General features: G+C 38.4%; 2 protein-coding genes across 2 annotated transcripts in view; both read right to left on the reverse strand.

Moving 5' to 3' along the window:
• The window catches only part of ppp3r1b (protein phosphatase 3 (formerly 2B), regulatory s1ubunit B, alpha isoform, b), a 30,461-nt gene extending 21,967 nt beyond the window's left edge, over positions 1-8,494 (reverse strand). The window contains exons 1-2 of the mRNA XM_044343034.1: positions 8,300-8,494; positions 3,051-3,090 (exon numbers count right to left, since the gene is read on the reverse strand). Of these exons, the coding sequence (XP_044198969.1) occupies positions 3,051-3,090; positions 8,300-8,302 (43 nt within the window). The 5' untranslated portion in view covers positions 8,303-8,494. The remainder of the gene's footprint in view (positions 1-3,050; positions 3,091-8,299) is intronic.
• Positions 8,495-13,045: 4,551 nt separating this feature from the next.
• On the reverse strand, positions 13,046-17,783 carry cnrip1a (cannabinoid receptor interacting protein 1a). Its single transcript, XM_044343039.1, has 3 exons — positions 17,498-17,783; positions 15,771-15,915; positions 13,046-14,910 (listed from the first exon to the last, which is right to left on the reverse strand). Exons 1-3 carry the CDS (start codon positions 17,674-17,676, stop codon positions 14,746-14,748), a joined length of 489 nt encoding a protein of 162 aa, XP_044198974.1. The 5' UTR covers positions 17,677-17,783; the 3' UTR covers positions 13,046-14,745.
• Between the last annotated feature and the right edge of the window lie 1,778 nt (positions 17,784-19,561).

Here is a 19,561-nt window from a genome sequence, read left to right on the forward strand (position 1 = left end):
CAGAAGCTGGAATCAGAGAATAATGACATTTTCTTCTTAGAAAAGGACTCCAAATGAAATAGTTGGCGACTAATCATTAATTTACTAAGTTCTAATAAGCAGCTCTAATATAGTTCATCACAAAACAAGCTAGTCAGTCACTCCACATGCTGTTTGACCTTGAATAGCCTCAACAGTGAGTCACAACTTTGCTGGCAACCTAAAGTTCAAAAATATTTCGGGTAATATTTCCTCTGGTTTGCCATTTTAACTCCAGTCAGACAAGCTCAATACAATCTTTCATTTCTTTTCATTGTGCATCCATCACACAGATAGTTCGAAAAACATGTGAAGTTTCTGTGGAAAGCAGCAGAGCTTTAGCCAAAAAGATCAAGACAAGCCTACGAGTACGGCGGTCCATTACACTGCCATTTTTGTGAAAGTATCCAGTGAGGGCCCTCTCGACAGGAGTGTCTTCTCCCTTTAATTTACTGCCTGGGAAACACAACACCTCCACGACATGGTGCTCAGTCACGGTGCTGATCCCTCTGAGCAGGCAGCCCCCGCTGAGGAACAACCCGGTCTACAATCTACAATAAACCTGACTGGTTCATGTCTGACAGATTATATACACCGTTGATGTGTTTGTGACTCTGGAGGGACTGAACAGCTGTGTTTAAATGAAGTATCTTCATTTCTTTTGACTGTAAATACTAGTTTGAAATCAAAATTATCCATAAATTTAGGTATTTATGTACCTTCACTTTCATGCTTCAGAGATCAAGTCACTCATCATTATTGAGACTAGAGCTGCAACTAACAAACATCTTTATAATCAATTAATCTACAGATTATTTTAACCATGAATCATTTGGTCTATAAAACATCAGGAAACAACATCTAAACAACAGTCTAAAACATATTGATGATATAAACTATCATTTACTATAATGTTGTGATGTGTAATCTAATGTCTTTTTAGCTGCTGAACAACCAGCAACACTCTCAGCGTCCTGCTTTGCTCATCATCCGACTGAAGCGGCTTTAACTCCCATAAATATCCCTGCGCAGGGGAAGTTCATTAGTTCAGTGGGGAAACATACTACAGCCAACTGACCCGTGCAGGTGAGGGCTGAGACACCTGAGAGCCGACGGTATGAGAGGCGGACGTTCGGTGGCGACTTTCTTGAACGAGTTAAGACCCCCAAAGCCAACTGCGGTAAACTGAGACATCTGTTGGAACCTCTGCCAAGTTCACGCGACAGGGTCGGGATTAGAAAACCAAAAAGATTCGGTGTCAGCTTTCAAGACCTGCAAAGTTCATGAAAATGCTGAGCTGGTTTTCTGGAAATCAAAACAGTCGGTGTGAAAGCAGAGCAGAGCTTGTAAATCTAAACCTAAAGCTTTCCCAGGTCTTTGACACCTTTATTAACAGCTCGTTAGGACGCAGAAACACCCAAAAACCTCCCACACACACACACACACACACACTCAGCAAACTTATCCAACACCAGCATCGGTTGAAGCAATTTTGAGACAAAAATGACTCAAAAAGTAGGTCCGGACGTTACAGTCATTATTTTCTAATTAAGCGGCCAGCTTTCCTCTCTGGAGCTGAGGTCACAGCAAGGCGACAAACTAATTAAAACTGGGATATTGCTGTGACTAAAAATAAACGAGGCTCTCCCAGCAGCCCTGAATCTGACCTTTACAGAGCGAGGAGGCATTTTTAGCCTCTGAGTGTCGAGAGTCTGGGTCAGACTGCAGGAGGTGGCGCAACATGTGGTGATGTTCGCATTCATCACCAGCCGCCATCATATCAGTTCACTTCTGTTAGGCGTCCCAGACGGTGTGAACATGTCTGACTTTTCACCCGATGGATCACTATACCATAATCAAACCTGAATACTCTCTCAGTTCTGGTTGTATTTTGTGTGTCGCAACAAGTATCCAAAACTATCCAGTGCTGTAAATTTGCAGTAAATGTTTAATTAGATTCATAATCTTTTGACAAAGTGTTTGTACAGCTGTAATAATATTACACACAGACAAGCCTATTCTGTTAAATGGAAAAATGTGTTTATACTTAAAACAGCTATAATTTATATCAAAACAATGTATGAAATGAAAGTGTGCAAAGACTTAAAGTTGACATATTCTGCTTCATATTCTGTTATAACGTCGGATGTTAAACATGGACAGAGTTCCAAAACTTGTGGTGAATGCATGTGCTCCCTGTAAGACAAGCCTCTGAACGCTTTGTTTGCAATGTTTGTTTTTTTTACTTTCCAAATGAGATAACTTCAGTTCATCCTTCATCCATAACCAGTCGTTTGTTCTGTAATCTTTGTTCTCGTTGTTCACTCTCATATTTCAGATCTGATTCAGCTTCAGACATTTGGAGTAAAGAAGGAGAAAAAGAAGTGAAATCCTGAAACTGACCAATCAGAACAGAGTGGGCTCATCAGGAGGGCGGGGCCTTAAAGAGACAGGAGCTAAAACGGCCTGTTTCAGACAGAGGCTGAACTGAGGGGCTGCATAAAGGACCAGTAGAAGATAAATAAGGAGTTTTTAACTGGAAATCATGTAAAGATATTCCAGTAGAGCCCCAGAATATAAATATAGAGCTGGAAATGTGCAGAATATGTGTATATTTCTGGTACTGTATCAGTAGCAAAACTGAGGTACTGTTTAAAAAAACCGACAACCAGCTCTACTGATGAACAACGCTTAAGCCAAAAAGAAAAAAAAAAAGTCAACTCATTGTTTCTTTTTTCTGAAAAAAATGTCCAAAACACAGACCACATTAAACTGATTGTACCCTCCCATGAATCCAAAAGTTACAAACTAAAGGAGCAGCTCAGCTCAGAAAAGGCTCCAAATTGTAAACATCTGAAATCTAATCTTCTGATTTTCACCAGTTTTTTAATACTCAGAACAAACATTGAGGGGCCCCTTCCTTCATTTCATTTAATAAAAACTGAAAGTAATAATATACAAGGATGTAAAATAGTGACACAAATGTTGTGTGTGTTCCATGTGATGGTGAAATGATATTTACTGATACTTACAGTGTGAGCACATGTCCAGGGCATAACTGGCTTCATTTCCCTGAAACAAGAGAGAAGATCAAGACCAACGTTCAACATTTAGACGTCTGATTAAAAACAAACATTTTTGTCATTTATACCAAAAGGGGCAAAATACTTTATACATATTATTATATATGTGTTTGAATCAAGTATCTGGGTTTTTGGCCAGTAGCCCGTCGGTACATGACACTGAAGCAGGCTCTTAAATTAACGCCCACCAAGCGCCAAGTTTCAGTTTGGCGGAAAAATCAATTGAAGTCAGCGGCCAAGAAATAATCTCAGCGTAGGGTCACGTCACTCTGTTTAGACCGGCTGAGACTAATCTGACCCTCACTGTCCACCGTACCTAACATAATGTAAGTGAGCCCAATCAGAGCAGCTTACTATTAATTGGTGTTTTCTACACAATGTCTGTGCGTTTGCCGTAACAAACATCTGCGTTAAACGTTGTGTGGCGACACGTTATCCGTGTTAAACCACCAGAAAGAAAACGTTCTCCCGTCGTTGTTAAGTCACGACCCATTTTTACAGCATTCAAACTGAGCAAATTTATTTTTTTAAAATATCCTAAAACACACGTATGTCATCTTTTTTATTTATGTATGTCATATCATTCGGGTCGTATTTGCGCTTCGCCATCTTGCTTTCGAACATCAACACAAACTTAAAGTGAACGTCAATCAAAATGATGGTTACCATGGCTACAGTGCAAGACTGCTGCACCTCTCTGACTGCATGCCTGTCAAAATTTTTTTGTTTTTCAAAATAAAAGACAAGTCCAACATCAGATGCGCATTAAATGTTATTTATTTATTTTTAACCAGCTGTCCACGACCCACCGGTTGAGAATCACCGTCTATGAGCAGTTTGCTGGCAAAACAAGCAAGAGACAAACAAAGAAACGATTCATTTGTCGAAGGCAAAATAATAATGAAACTTGAAAACATGGAGGAAAGCAGAAATCTTAAAGGCTCAGAATAAAAACTGTAAATCCAATGTTATCTGTTCATAAATGTCTCTTTAAAGTGATGCTTAAGTTAAGTTTTCATACTTAAAACTTGAGGTAATTAATTTTAATCAAATAATAGGCTACATGATGCAGCTTCATGCCCGGTAAAATATTTCAAAATAAAACATCTCTGACTGGTAGAAATCTTGTGCCTCTTTATGTTTATGAAAACTCTGTATAATCAACTCAGATGTAAACAGAAATGAATTGAACTCTTTGTGTTTTGTGTTCTTGGCTGATTGTTGGTGTTCTTCATTATGCATGAGAGCGACAGAATGATCTGGACTGTGCCAGAGCTGGAAATGAGGCCAACGTGCCTCCTTGATTTGCCTCGTCTCATCTCTCTGGGATTTACAGAAACTGAAACAGGCTGCAGCTCTTCTCCTCCACTGGAGACAAGGAGGTTTTTTTTTTTTTTTCCTGCCCTCCAACACATAACAACCGTGATATAATCTGAAGGTTGCTGTTCCATCACCACTGACTCTCAAAGTCACACGTTTCTGGCCTGTAATAAAGCTCACTTTCTGACTCCTACCACGCAAGCCACTTACAAAAAAAATATCTATTGTTGAAAATGTTATTAGATTATTTAACGCAGATATATTGTGTCTTCATCAGATGTTTCTGTTGGATCTCTGCTCTCATTGGCTCGCTTTCTTCTCTGATGTAAAGACGTTCAACGAGAGTAACGACAAACTAAGTCATCAATAAGAGCTGCAATTTATTATCTCTTATTCATAATTCATAGATCCAAATGTTTTCTCTTGTAATCAATCAATCATTTGCTCTACAACAATCATCCAACCAACAGTTTAAAACCCAAAGTTTACCAACACATAAGATTTTTTTAAAAAGCAGCAAATACTCACAATTTATTTATTGGATAGTCTTTTTACGATAAATGAATTTCAACTGTATCGCCATTTAGAAATGTAATAGTTAGTTTATTAATATAAATATAAAATATAGCTGATCACACAGCAAGGGCTGCAATTAAGGATTATTTTCATTATTAATTCATCTGATGATAAATAAGTCTATAAAATACCATCATAACATCCCAGAACCTACACAAAACAATCTGTTTATTTTCATATATTACAAACAAAAGCATCAAAAAGTCACATTTGACAGTGAAATATTGTCATTCAATTATCAAAATTGTTGCTGATCAATTTTCCCGACTATTGATTAGCTCTACACACGGCACAGCTGTTGTCATTAACTTGTATTCATGTTCATAAAAAGTGCAGGAGATGATGTTTGCTCAGTTATTTATTGATGACCTGCAGTCATAACATTATTGTCGGCTTGTTCAGTTATCTGCCAACATAATCAGTGTCGACCAATGTGAAAGACAACAGCTGAGTGGTGAATGTGACTGTATCAGAGAAACAGACCGTCAGTCAGACACTTGTATTGATTGTAGAGCTGCAACGAGTAGTCAACTGACAACTATTTTAGTAATAGATTGATTGATTGATTCTTAAAGAAAAAGGACGAAACTTCTCTGGTTCCAGCTTCTAAAATGTGAATATTTTCTGGTGTCTTTAGTCTCTACGACAGTAAACTGAATATCTTTGGATTGTGAACAAAACAAGATATTTGAGGACGAAATCTAGAGCTTTGGGAAACATTGATTGACATTTTTCACCGTTTTGATATTTTATGGACCAAACATCTAATCGGAAAAATAATCAACAGATTAATTGTTAGTAAAAAATAATCATTAGTTGCAGCCCTATCATCATTTAATAAACATTTGCCATTTTTTTAAGCAAAAATGCCAAACGTGAGCTGGTTCCAATGCAAAGATTTGCTGCTTTTCTGTGTTTTTATGTAACTGTAAATCAAATATTTTAAGGTTCTGGACTGTTGGTCGGACAAAACAAGACATTTGAAGACGTCACATTGGGCTGTGGAAATTTACAGTGGACATTTTTCACAATTATTATTTTTTTATAGACTAAATAATTGATCAAGCGGCTCTAAATCAGCAGGTGAATACAACAAAGCTGAGCAACATCAGGATGCAGAGGAGTGGTTCAATTACAAAAGGCAACAGGTGGGTTTGGATATTAAAATGAAAATTACAGTGAACTACAACATACTGTAGTCACTAAGAAGGTGGTTTGTTTCCCCCAATCGGTTTCACTCCAGATTTAATTATTGTGTTTGTGAGTTTAATTGAAGCTGATTGATTGTTGTGCCGCTCAGTGAACACATCTCCGTCTGAACATTCATCACAAACCAGCCAGTGTTTAATTCATGTTTGAATAACAACAAAAACCCCTAAATTACACATCTGTATTAACAGCTATTATTTGTCGCTATTTCCTCTGTTTCTAATGACAAGTTAGAATCTCACTCAATCATATGAACCAGGCGACGGTGCAGGGTGCCGCCGAAAGGCCTTTAATGTTCATCAGTGTTAGAAACATATTGGGGGTTTTCTATTCTGTGATAAAGTTGCTCCTGTCAATCAATGCGGCGAGCGTAACGGCAGTGAAACTGCTGCTGCTGTTGAAAGAAACCTGTTCACATATACTGCAATTAAATACACTGAATTTAAAATATAACTATCAGCCGGCGAGCCAGCAGGCCGATCACTCAGCTGCCGCTTCATTTACACGCCGAACATGAAGAAATAATTTATGAATCTGATCTACAATTAAATGTGTGTGCCTGTATATTTAGGGCGGTGGAGGGGAAGCCCTCATCAGCTCGGTTTACTCGCCACTTTATTTGAATCTCTGACATCAATCTGAGTGACATTATCACACAGTGTATTCACAGTGGACACGTCAGTAAAGCAGCCTCGCTGACTTACTGTCTGTAAAACTCAACCTGCAGATGCATCGACTGTCATGTAGGTTTTTAATATTATATTTTGTGGTAATCATTTTATAGTCAAAAGGAAACAGGAGGCCAAATATGAAACAGGGGACATTGTGATCACATGTTATGTATTTTACAATATATATGAAGTAAGCCGCAAAAACACATGGAAATACATGTAGGATATTTTAAGATCTCCATCAGCAATCATTTAGGGCTGCAACTAATCAATCGATTAGTGAAAATATCCGTCACTGTTTCCCAAAGCCCAAAACGCAACCTAAAATGCCTTGTTTGGCCCCGACCAACAGTCCAAAAGCCAAATATTCAGTTTATTATCATAGAGGACTAAAGAAATCAGAAAATATTCACATTTAAGAAGCTGGAATCTAAGAATTTTTAGCTTTTTTTGTCTGAAAAGTGACTCACAACAATTATTCTATTATCTAAGTAGCTGCCGATTAATTGTCTGCCGTCGACTGATCGTTGCAGCTCTACAATCAATATAACTGTTGGACTGACGGTCTGTTTCCTCTCCTGAGTTTCAGCTGGTTAAACATCTCTTCTCTGATCACCACAGTGTTTTAATACAGTCACATTCACCACTTAGCTGTTGCCTTTCACATTGGTTGACACTGATTGTGTTGACAGATAACTAAACGAGCAGACAATAATGATTTGACTGCAGGTCATATATAAATAACCGGATAGATAAACTACCAGGATAGCCGAGATAACAATTAATCCATTAATCAATAGTCGGAAATTAACATAAACTACAACAATTTTGATAACGGAAAAATCGAATGATAGTTTTAGTCAATTTTCCTGCAAAATTGCCAAAATTTCACTGTTAAATGTGACTATGTGAGGCTTTTATTTGTCATGTATGAAAATAAACTGAATATTTTTAGACTTTTGGTCGAATAGAACAACACTTTTTTAGATCTTAATTTGGATTTTGGTATATTATGATACGGAAATGTGAAGCTAATTTCGACGGCAACGTTACTACACTTCCGCTGTTACTTAGCCGCTAACTTGACGCACCTCCAGCTAGCTAAGCAGCTAACCAGTATTTGGCTATCCGCTAGCTTAGAGGCTTAACGTCTACGAAGCGATATATCGAAGTTAATCTATACATGGACGTTTGATAACGCGTGGGGTGGAAAACACATTAAAGACACAATGATAAACCAGTACTGTCATAAAATCACGGACACAAATGTTTTGATTTTAGCACCGTGCTAACGGTAGCTAAGCTAGCAGGATAGCCGAGCGCTAAGCTAGTTAAGAAGCTAACAGGGTAGCCGCGGGAGAAGAAGCTGTGTTGACAGAATTAGATTTTTAGTTTAAAATTAAACACTTAGGTGTGTCTTACCATGTTGCCGCCAGAGGATCTTCAGCTGCTGCGGGAGAGATTTAAAAAAGCTGCGGTCCGCTGAGACGATGTTACACTTTTCAACGGTTGGACGGACACAGAGCCGAGCTGCGTGTTTCTGACAGCGGAGGAGAGATTCACCGCAGCGGCAGCAGAGAGACCCGCAGAGAGGGAGAGAGAGAGGGAGCGAGAGGGGAGGGGGGGAGGCGGTGGAGAGAGAGAGAGAGAGAGAGAGAGATGCGGTAGAGAGAGAGAGAGCTGGTGGAGAGGAGGGTGGGGGTGGGGGGTGGAGAGAGAGGCGGTGTACTGAGGGGGTGGGAGGCACTGGAATAACCACTGGAATAATAATACCATAAACCACAGAATACAGATCTTTCATTATTTCATCCTGGACTATACAAGGTCTGAGGTCGACTGCCTTTGGCATTGAGAGCAGAAACTCAGACTTCACCAAATAAATTACAAACACAGACATCACTGTCCTGCAAGAGACCCAGGACACCCAGTACAGAGGAGATGGTCCCACTCGCTGCCCAGTAAACTACAGAGCTGCTAGTTAGTGATGGCAGATCATTTGACTCAGCTCATCAATAGAAGCCGACTTCTGGCTTTTATTATTCAGCCAAATGTAGCAATGTTTTGACCTATGATTGGTATGTGTGTTCATTTATCACTTAAATTATTCAATGTAATTACACTGAACCTTATAATTTCCAGAATACCATAATTTTACCTTATGTTTGGGATAAGAGCTCTATTAGACATGTGTATTTAAACGTTTCATTTATATTGAACTATCCAAAACAGTGTCAGGCCAGTGTTTAAAATGCCAAATGAAATGAATAAATAAACACAGGGCAGCTACAGTCCCTCAGAAGTGTACACCATCCACCCCCCTCGCCTGCTTTAAACCTGTTGGTATGATCTCTGTCTGTCATCACACGTGACTGGTCGCACGCACATACACATCAACACAACATCCAGTCAGTGCATGGAGTGCACGTGGCCGAGCTGTGCGGCAAAAAGATCATCCTATTACACTGTCTTGTATTAATTTACCAAAAAAAAAAAGAAAAGAAAAAAATAAATCTGCTCTCAGACGGGAGCCAACTCGTTCATTACCGACACATCACTACTGGTAGCACCATCCACTAAGCTAACAGGGAAGAGACTGGGGAGGCATGCTAGTATGGTACAAATCAGAACTAACCCACTTGCTAATCAAAACAGGAGCTTTTTAAATCTGGTTATAAATAAATAAGGATCTTGCCCCAACTGAGAAAAACATCCTCCTGTGTGCTACTTACACCCCCCCCCCCAATCGAATCCCCATATTTTAAGAACAATATGGTCTCCATCTTGGTGGAGGAGATTAACCATTTCCAGTCTCATGGCCACCTTGTAGTCTGTGGGGATCTCAATGCCAGGACAGGACGAGAGCCTGACACACCACCTCTCCAATATGCCCCCTCCCCCACCCCAGACACATCTACGACAAAGCAACAAACAAACAAACATGGGTCACAGCTCTTACAGCTCTGTCGTTCGCTGGTCAACGGTAGGCTTGGAGGGGACTCCTACGGTAGGTACACCTACAGCTCTTCTCTGGCTAACAGTACAGTAAAGTACTTCATCACTGACCTCGGACTGGTGTCTCTCAGAGCATTCAGCCCACTAACATCTCTGTCAGACCACAGTAAAACCACGGTCTACCTGAACGGATCAACACGCAATCATGAAGTATCAAAGCCAACCAAACTGCATACTATCAAAAAAAGCTACAAATGGAAGGAAGGTAGTGTGAAAACTACTTCTAAAACACTACTGGGCAACAAGAAGTCCAATCACTCTTAGACCAGTTTCTAGAGAAAACCTTTCAATGCAACAGTGAAGATGTAAACAGGGCAGTAGAAAGCTTTAATGATATATTTAACCTTTCAGCCTTTTTATCAGACCTGAAGGCCTCAAATAGAAACTCTAAAAAAACTAACAACAATGACAAATGGTTTGACAATGAATGTAAAAACCCCAGAAATCAATTAAGGAACCTATCGAACCAAAAACACAGAGACCCAGACAACCAGAACATACGTCTTCACTATGGTATGAAAATACAGTGAGGAGAAAAGGGACCAACATGTTAGAAACCAGCTACACACTATTGAGGAATCCATAAAAACAAACCACTTCTGGGAACATTGGAACTCTCTCAACAAACAAAAACTTGAGGACAAAATAGACATGTAGGTAAACCAGTTCTCCAGTTTCTTTGGTCCAATAGAGAAGAATAAACAGCAAAAACACAAACAAGATAAATACAAAATTTAGAGTCAACCATAAAAGATTATCAGAACCTCATAGACTCCCCAATTACACTAAAAGAACTACAGGACAAAATGAAATCACTCAAAACCAAGAAGGCCTGTAGTGTTGACGGCATCTTAAATGAAAGGATAAAATTCACAGACCTCAAATTTCAACTGGCTATACTAAAACACTGTAACATCATCCTTATCTCCGGGATCTTCCTCAGTATTTGGAACCAAGGACTGATAACGCCGCTCCACAAAAGTGGAGACAAAGTTGACCTCAGTAACTACCTCAGGAAAATCCTCTGTACAATCATAAACCACAGACTCCCACAACTCCACAAAACAATGTCCTGAGATCCCAAATTGTCTTTTTACCAAATTTTTGTACAACACACCACATCTCCACCCTCAGCACCCTAACTGACAACCAAATAAACAAAAACAAATTATTCTCCTGCTTTGTTGATTTCAAAAAAGCCTTCGATTCAGTTTGGCATAAAGGTCTAAACTGTTAGGAAGTGGTGTCAGGGGAAAAACCTTTCACATCATTAATTCAATGTACACAAACAACAAGTGTGCTGTCAAGATTGGCATTTTAAATTTTCAGATTATTTTTTTCTTACATTATAGTTTGGTTGCTTAATGCTTTGCATGTAAAATCTTAACATGGAAAGTAACTATTAGCTACAGATAAGTATAGCAAAGTAACTAGTCGTGTTATAAACTTGTACAATCACAAAACTACACATTTATAAATGACTGCAACTGATACAAAAGTACTGGTTCAGTGTACTGGTTTATTCCAAAAGACACTTTATACTCTTCAGTTCAATACATAACAAAACAGCAAGGGTTATGCATCAAGTTAACATCGTAATGAAACAAACAAAAGAACAAACAAATAGATCATATTTGGCAAAATGAATCCAGCCGTGCACTTCAAGTGAAAACTGAACATAAAGAGCAGTCGTGACATAAAAGGTAACACAAAGTGAAGAACTTGCAGCCTGTGATAAGCACCAAGTCTCAATAAAAAGACAGAACAAATCATCCCATTTTCAGCAGAGGACATTAAAGGAATAGTTCAATGTTTTTTTTTTAAATACACTTATATGTGTTTTTTCCCAAGAGTGAGATGAGGAGATCATTATCAATCTCATGTCTGTGTGTTAAGTGCAGAGCTATAACCCGGAGGTGATTAGCCTAGCTTAGCATAACAACTGGAAACAGGGGGAAACCGCTAGCCTGGCTCTGTCCAAAGTTTTAAAAATAAACAAAAAAAACCCATTTATTACATACCTGTAAAGATCACTAATTAACATGTTGTTGCTCGGTTGTTTAATACATACACTAACAAGAATGTAAAAATGACAAATTGTGGTTTTATAGGAAGTTGTATTGTGTACATATTTCCTGATGATCAACAGTTTATTCAATTTAACCACCCAGTACTTCTGTGCAGCGTCATTTTAACATGTGTTTGTGCACAGATTAAACAAATGAGACATGTTATTTTGTGAACTGTAGAGGTGCTGGTACGTCAAATGTTTTACCTTCAGACAGAGCCAGGCTAGCTGTTTCCCCCTGCTTCCAGTCTTTATGCTAAGCTAGGCTAATTCCCCCTGTATTTCCGCCTGTACTTCAGCTGTCAGCTTGCACTCTGATTTTGTAGGACTGAAACTAGAACTTGACGTTCACTTATTTATTTTGGATTGTTGAAATATTTCCTGCTATCCAGTGGTGGAGAGTAACTAAGTACATTTACTCAAGTACTGCAGTACAATTTTGAGGTACATATATGAATATTTACGAATATTTGATACTCGATACCTCCACTCCACTACATTTATTTGACAGCTATAATTACTTTACAGATTCAAGTGTTACATAAAATAACATAATGATGAGATCATAAATTACTCTGCATTATTACAGATTAAACCAATGGTTCCCAAACTTTCTGGTTTGTGGGCCCAAAATCAGTGCGTATTTGTGTCTCTTTATCATGTTTCAGATGTCTGAGTTCTTCCAACAAAGAGACATTTCCCTTCATATGGTTTCAAATAAATAACTGTTTGAGGCACAAAGATGTAAAACTCTCCAATATTTCACAAAAATGCAAAGACTAAAGAAAAATTCTGAAAAATGAATCTAAGTTTATGTAGCAGAAATTTGTTGTTTCTTCTTTCCTACCCGATCTATCATCTCAAGACCCCTCAGATTTATCTTGTCACGCTTATAAAGTAGTTCAAACAAGCTTCACCTCAAGCAGCATCAATGAAATGCTGCTTATGCACTGACAAAATTTGTACAATTTATTTAATATATCAGTCAGCCACATTTTCTGCAAAACAGGTACTTTTACTTTAGTACTTTAAGTAAATTTAGCTGGTAAAGCTTCTACTTTTACTTAAGTAGGATCTTAAATGCAGGACTTTTACTTGTACTGGAAAATTTTTACATTGTGGTATTAATACTTTTACTTAAGTAAAGAATCTGAGTACTTCTTCCACCACTGCTAAAACATATCCCCTGAAGAATAAGCATAGACCAGACTGCTAGCTGATTTTCTCAAACAGCATTGATTATTTAAGGTGGATTTTTCCATTTAATAGCACAACACATAACACATAAAATAGCCAGAACTTGAACAATGATGAACACACTTTCATACACTGATTCTTCTCTCTCACAAATACACTCACACAGTTAATAAATAAGGTAAAATGCTTCCTCTGTCCTCAGGTGTCTTCCATCCTGGTCTTCAGCTAACACCATGCTAGCTGGTGCGCTCAGTCCCTCCCGCCATATGCTGCGATGAACTTTAGTTATCGAGGGGTATTGCTCAAAACCTGAAGGCTTCTTATGACTGCACCTTAAAGGAACAGTTGAAGCTTGTTTTTTTGTAATCCACAGAGTAACATGAGATGATTTCTGTGTGTTTTCTCTGTGTCCAGTACAGAGAAAAGGGCTGTGGTTAGCCTAGCTTAGCACAAAGACTGGAAGTAGAGGGAAATTGATAGCCTAGCTCAGTCAAAAGTGCACAAATCTACCTTCCAACATCCCCAAAGCAGCCTGATTTACATGTTGTGTCTTATTTATTGAGCAGGTGTAGAAATAGAAATGTAAAAACTGCAGTTTTAGCTGTTGTTAGCATTGGAGCTATTTGTGGTTCAACAACTACTGGGTATATTTTTGATATCAGTTAGCCCCATTTCACCTAGCCCCATTTATAACATTATATAACGTATATAACATATGTAACTCTGTGTTTTGGGTACACAGCTAAGCTACCCTAAGGGGAAAATTGAAAATGTCCGCTTTGCGTCTTTACTGGGCGTATTTCAAGTCCGCTGCATTGGCTAAAGCAGGCCGGAGCCAACACAACATCCTGAGTGTTCTGGTCAGAAAAAGGGCTAAGTTTTCCCCTGCGTCCAGTCTTTGCTCTAAACTAAGCTAAACACATACTGGATCTATCTCTGTAATGGTTACACAGACTTAAAATTTATATCAATCTTCTCATCTGACAAGCTGATTTCTCAAAATGTCTGATTGTTCCTTTAACCCTTTAAACTCCTGCTTTAAAGCTACACTCCACTTGGTGCTCGTACCAGCAAAATCATAAACTGTGACTGACATCGAGATGTTGGATCACTGCAAAGAAATCCACACACACAGGAAGCAACATATTAAATCTCAAGAGTAAAATTCAGATACGTGGTCTTAGATCTTTTCCCTCTCCTGTCCTGTTGGTTTCCTTTGATATAAAACATATAAAACCAACTGAGTTCTTGAATACGTGCATGCTGTGTGCAGTCTACTTGCGTCCTTGTTTAAACTTATGCCTTTTTATTTAGTTTTCCCTCTTGCTGGCCTTTGAAGCTGCCAAAAAAGCAACATTATCGAGTGCAGCTTTAAAACAAAAACCCCTTAAAGACCAGCATAGCAAACAGCCGTTTTCTCTCCCCTTCTTTAATAAAACAACACAAATACCAGACCTCGCTGACTTGACGTACGCCTTTAGGATAAGGCTGTCCTTTTATTTTGATGCTGATGTTCAAAGGTAGTCCTGGTAACTGATGTCCTCTGCTTGGTATTCGGTGTGTGTGTGGACTAGTGAAAGGATGAGCTGACTCAGTTGAACGCCTCCTTGTTGATCCACATGAGGGTCCGCGTCTCGTTGGGTTTGCATTCGTACTCGATGCTGCTGAATTTGTTGCCGAACTGGCAATGCTCCCTCTTGTAGTAGTTGTAGTATTTTGCCTGCCACACCGTCTCAAAGGTCCCCGCCTTGTTAAACTAGACATAGAAACACATGTTATATATGTCCTAATATTATTTAAATTCATACAACAGTTAAGTTATAGTGCTTATTTGGGTATTGTTTTCCTGGTGCTAGAATAACTCGTTGCTCAAGGCAGTTTTAATGTGATGGGTGAAGGTTAAGTGAAGGGTATAGCTGGCAATTTTTTTTCTTATAGTCAACAAATCTCATGTTTGGATCCAAACCAACGATGAACTGATCTACTAACAAGTATTGTGTGTGTATCCAAAGTTATGATATGTCTTATTCCTCTGTTAGACCTCTGTTGTTGTCCAAAAACTATTAAAACATGTCAATGAGAAACATGGTACTACTGATTAGATGTAACTGTGGATGACAATCATCATGATTTTGTTATATTCAAATTAATCGTCATTCAACTTTTTCCTGCCTCCTGCTGACTTGTCAGCACATTGGGTTTTCACAACTAAATTGGATTTAATTCAGTGGAGCACAAGTTAAAACTAATGCCAGGTGCAGACTACACAATATTTTTGTCTGATAAGATGTTGATGTGTCTAATTAGGTGACTATAGAGTCAGAAATTCTTGCTGCGACTTGGCTGAGAGACATGACAGACTACATGTTGGTACTCCACCAATCATAACTTGTAACTTGTAACTAACGTCTTCAAAGTTATCGTACTCAGTGAGAGGTTAACAAAAAATCTGACACGCTAGTCTGTTATCAGGCTGATAAATGTAGTCTGAACCTGGTATAAGAGGACCTGTGGAAACTTGTAGCAGCCACTTGTCTTATCAACAGTTACCTGATGTCTCATTAAAGGTGACTCGCTGTTGTTGTGACTTCGTCTTACCTCTTGTTGTCATCTTACCTCTATGCTGACCTGGACTGGCTGCCGGTCTCCACTCTTGGTGTGCGGGACGCCCTCGGTGTCATACAGAGCGTGATAAACCACCGACTCCTCGTCCTTGGACTGCTGCTCCAGAGGGAAGATGATACCTCCGATGTTCATGGTGCTGTGATGAAGATAAAGATGTGTCCTTTAGTTAGTGGACCACCACCCAACTACTGTGATGTCTTACAGAGGATTCACCAAAGCATCATCTTCCTGCACTGACTGAAGGTACATTCAGTACTGCTGACAAGCTGACAAGCACTCATGACCACACTTCATTTGAACATACGGTATTTGGTATTAATAAAAGTCAGCCACTTTCAAACCTGAGACAATCCTCAACAGAAAAACTACAGTACTGTTTGTTCCCCATTTTTATATTTTCTTGAAAAAGCCTCTGACCTTGAGTTAAACGCACAATATGTAAGTGTTCATTATTCAGGAGGCTTTTACCGGGAGCTGAATTATCCCCTGAGGTCTCATCCTCTCCAAAACAATCATACACAGGGATTAAAACCGGTGAAAACACTGAATAAAGCAGTTTCATTTAAAAAAATCTGTGTTTCTCCGATGCTGTTCTGTGGACAGAGGACGTCCGGGAAGGGCTGATAGTCCAGCTGCTGCTAACGTTTGCTCGACTTGTTTCTCTGATAACTTAAGATCCAGATGTCCAATGACTAAAATCCTTCATCCAGATAAATGATATACTTAAAAAGAACCAAAACATTTATCGTAAAAATGTGGCTTAAAACTGAATAAAAGCCAGTTTATGACAGTTTCTGGCAGACAACCACAACGCAGACGCATGCATCATATGTTTTTCATTTAATTATGACACAGTAAATGCATATACATATAAAGATAATACATATTACAATGTATTGTTTTTCACTTTATCCATTTATTTGATTTGTTTTTAATGTAGACATTTTAAAATCTTCCATACAATCAACATCTCTCTAAACCAGCTGAATAGAGTCACCAAAAACTCTACTCTGGAGTGTCATTACAAAGTATGATGAGATTATATTTTTATGATGCCTAAAAATATGTTATAGGTATCAGAACTGAACTCCCAGGATCACACATATACATTTCATTCATGTCATTTTAGATTTTTCTATCTAATTGAAATGAATTTTTTGTAATTCATTTTATTAGTAATGCCATTTTAGCGACATTTTGGATTAAATAAAAATATATAACCTATATTCAGATTGAAATTAGTCATAATGAGGCAGTGTTTGACCAGCTGGACCCCGCCCTGCTTCACCTGAGACTCCACTTTAATCCAACAACAGCAACAGAGAGAAATGATCTCTGTGTGTTTGCATACAGATGATCAGACAGACAAACGAGGCCTCCTGTCACCACCAGGGATGCAAAAAAAAAAAAAACCATCACACATGATCCACACATGATTTATTCAGACTGATATGTGACGCTGCAGGCCTGCAGGACGGAGGCCACGGAGCAAATAACAACATGCACGATTATCGCTGTGTTTTCTATTTATTTAAGGTCATTTCGTCTAATTATGGAGGAAGATATTATCCCTATAGACGTTGTCTTTTGTATTTCATGGTTAAATAAGAGAACAGGCCTAATGCTCTGTTCAGTCCCTCTGCTCATAAACCCAAATATCTAACAATATAGCGATGAAAACAGGGGAAATAACGCTTTTTAAATCAATTTCTCCTTACGTGGCCTCCACCTTTCCGGGCTTCACCACCACCTCGATCTTGTATTTGGAGCCTGTGAGCAGTTTGATGGTCCTGCTCTGGCCGAACCGGGTCCCGTCCACCTTGAAGAACACGGGCCCCTCGTTGGGCTGGATCCGCAGGGAGATGGAGATGTTGATGATCGGAGGGACGTCGTCCATTATCCCGATGTTTTACGCTTTATGGAGGCAAATGTGGGTCCCGTGTTGAGGGAGGGGGAAGCGGATGATGATGCGGTGATGCTGAGGAAGGACCAGTGTCAAGCTGGGCCGCGTATAACACCACAACTACCGGTTACAGCTGTCACAATTAAAGGGCCAATGTTATCTATCAGTGGTGGAAGAAGTATTCAGATCCTTTAATGCAGTAAAAGTACTAATACTGCAATGTAAAAATACTCCACTACAAGTAAAATGCATGATAAATCCTACTACAGTTAAAGTACATAAGTATTATGAGCTTGATGTAGTTAAAGTATTACAGTAAAAGTACATAAGTATTATGAGCTTGATGTAGTTAAAGTATTGCAGTAAAAGTACATAAGTATTATGAGCTTGATGTAGTTAAAGTATTGCAGTAAAAGTAGTGGTTTGGTCCCTCTGACTGATATATTATTATATATGACATCATTAGATTATTAATAGTGAAGCATCAGTGTTAGAGCAGCATGTTACTGTTGTAGCTGCTGGAGGTGGAGCTAGTTTACACTACTTTATATACAGTTAGCTAGTTTAGTCCAGTGGTTCCCAACCTAGGGGTCGGGCCCCTCCAAAGGGTCAGCAGATAAATCTGAGGGGTGGTGAGATGATTAATGGGAGAGGAAAGAAGAAAAAACAAAGTTCTGATACACAAATCTGTTTTCAGTTTTTGGACTTTTTCTCTAATCTTTGATTTTTGCTGAAATATTGGATCATTTGAACATTTATTGAAATGAAAGCATGTGAGAAGTTTAGAGGGAAAAATCACTATTTGGTGGAGCTGTTAACAACTCATAGACATGTGAAATGTGACCCCGACTACACACTGCTTTTTGTAAGACGTCAAAAGACAAAAAGGTTGGAAACCACTGGTTTCATCTTTAACAATGTGTTGTATTTTAAAAGCTTGTTATATTATCCATTGTGTCAAATCTTCATCTGAAAAGTAACTAAAGCTGTTAAATAAATGTAGTGGAGTAGAAAGTACAATATTTCCCTCTGAAATGTAGAAAGTAGCATCACATGGAAATACTCAAGTAAAGTACAAGTACCTCAAAACTGTACTTGAGTAAATGTACTTAGTTACTTTCCACCAATTCCAAACACTTTATTTAAAGATCCTCTCCAAACATTCTGAATCTATAAATATGCAAACCTTTTACATTTCAAAAGTTTTCCTGCTGGACACCAGACGTCTCCTCCTTCACTGTAAAGTCTTGGTGTTTGTGCACCGGAGGCTTCACGTTTCCACATCACACTTGTATAAGTTGAATATTGGACCAGGAAACTTTCCTCCTTCAGCAGATGAATGTGAAAACAAACTGCACAGAGAACAACATCCTACTGAAGGAACAAGAAGAAACAGGGTTTTGGGTGGTAGTGGACTTTAAAACCCTCCAAATCAGTATTTATAAGCAGTCAATAAATGATAAATGGTTTATAACACATTGTCATGTAGTAGACATCAGTATTTATTAATGTATTAGTCATCAACTAGAACTCATCATTGGTATGTGGGGGCTGCTGAATAAATAATAATCAATAACACACAGTTGTAATAATATAAAATTTGTCTTCAGAATAGGAGAATTAATAATTGATGACAAATGTTGTACATTAATAAACGCTTAAAAATGTCTTTATATCTGCTTATAACTACATTATGAACCATTTACTAAATGTTTATGTACTGCTTATAAATGCTAAACAGCAGGACTTAGTGTTTTATTATATCAGATATTAGTTTTTTTTAAATAATTGATTAACCTGCAATTATTTTTTAGTGATTGACAAATGAGTTTTGCTCATATAACGTAAACAGCCTTTTATGTTTTCCCAGAACATAAGG

The sequence above is a fragment of the Thunnus albacares genome, chromosome 3 (genome assembly GCF_914725855.1).
Source record: "Thunnus albacares chromosome 3, fThuAlb1.1, whole genome shotgun sequence".
In the NCBI taxonomy this organism is placed as follows: Eukaryota; Metazoa; Chordata; class Actinopteri; order Scombriformes; family Scombridae; genus Thunnus; species Thunnus albacares.

Bases quoted from the DNA above. Each gene is read 5' to 3' on its own strand.
- cnrip1a (XM_044343039.1), bottom strand. From the start codon at position 17,676: ATGGACGACGTCCCTCCGATCATCAACATCTCCATCTCCCTGCGGATC. The intron at 15,916-17,497 runs GTAAGGAGAAAT...TCTTCATCACAG, and splicing joins CCCGGAAAGGTGGAGGCCAC to CACCATGAACATCGGAGGTA. The intron at 14,911-15,770 runs GTAAGATGACAA...TTCTATGTCTAG, and splicing joins CAGTCCAGGTCAGCATAGAG to TTTAACAAGGCGGGGACCTT.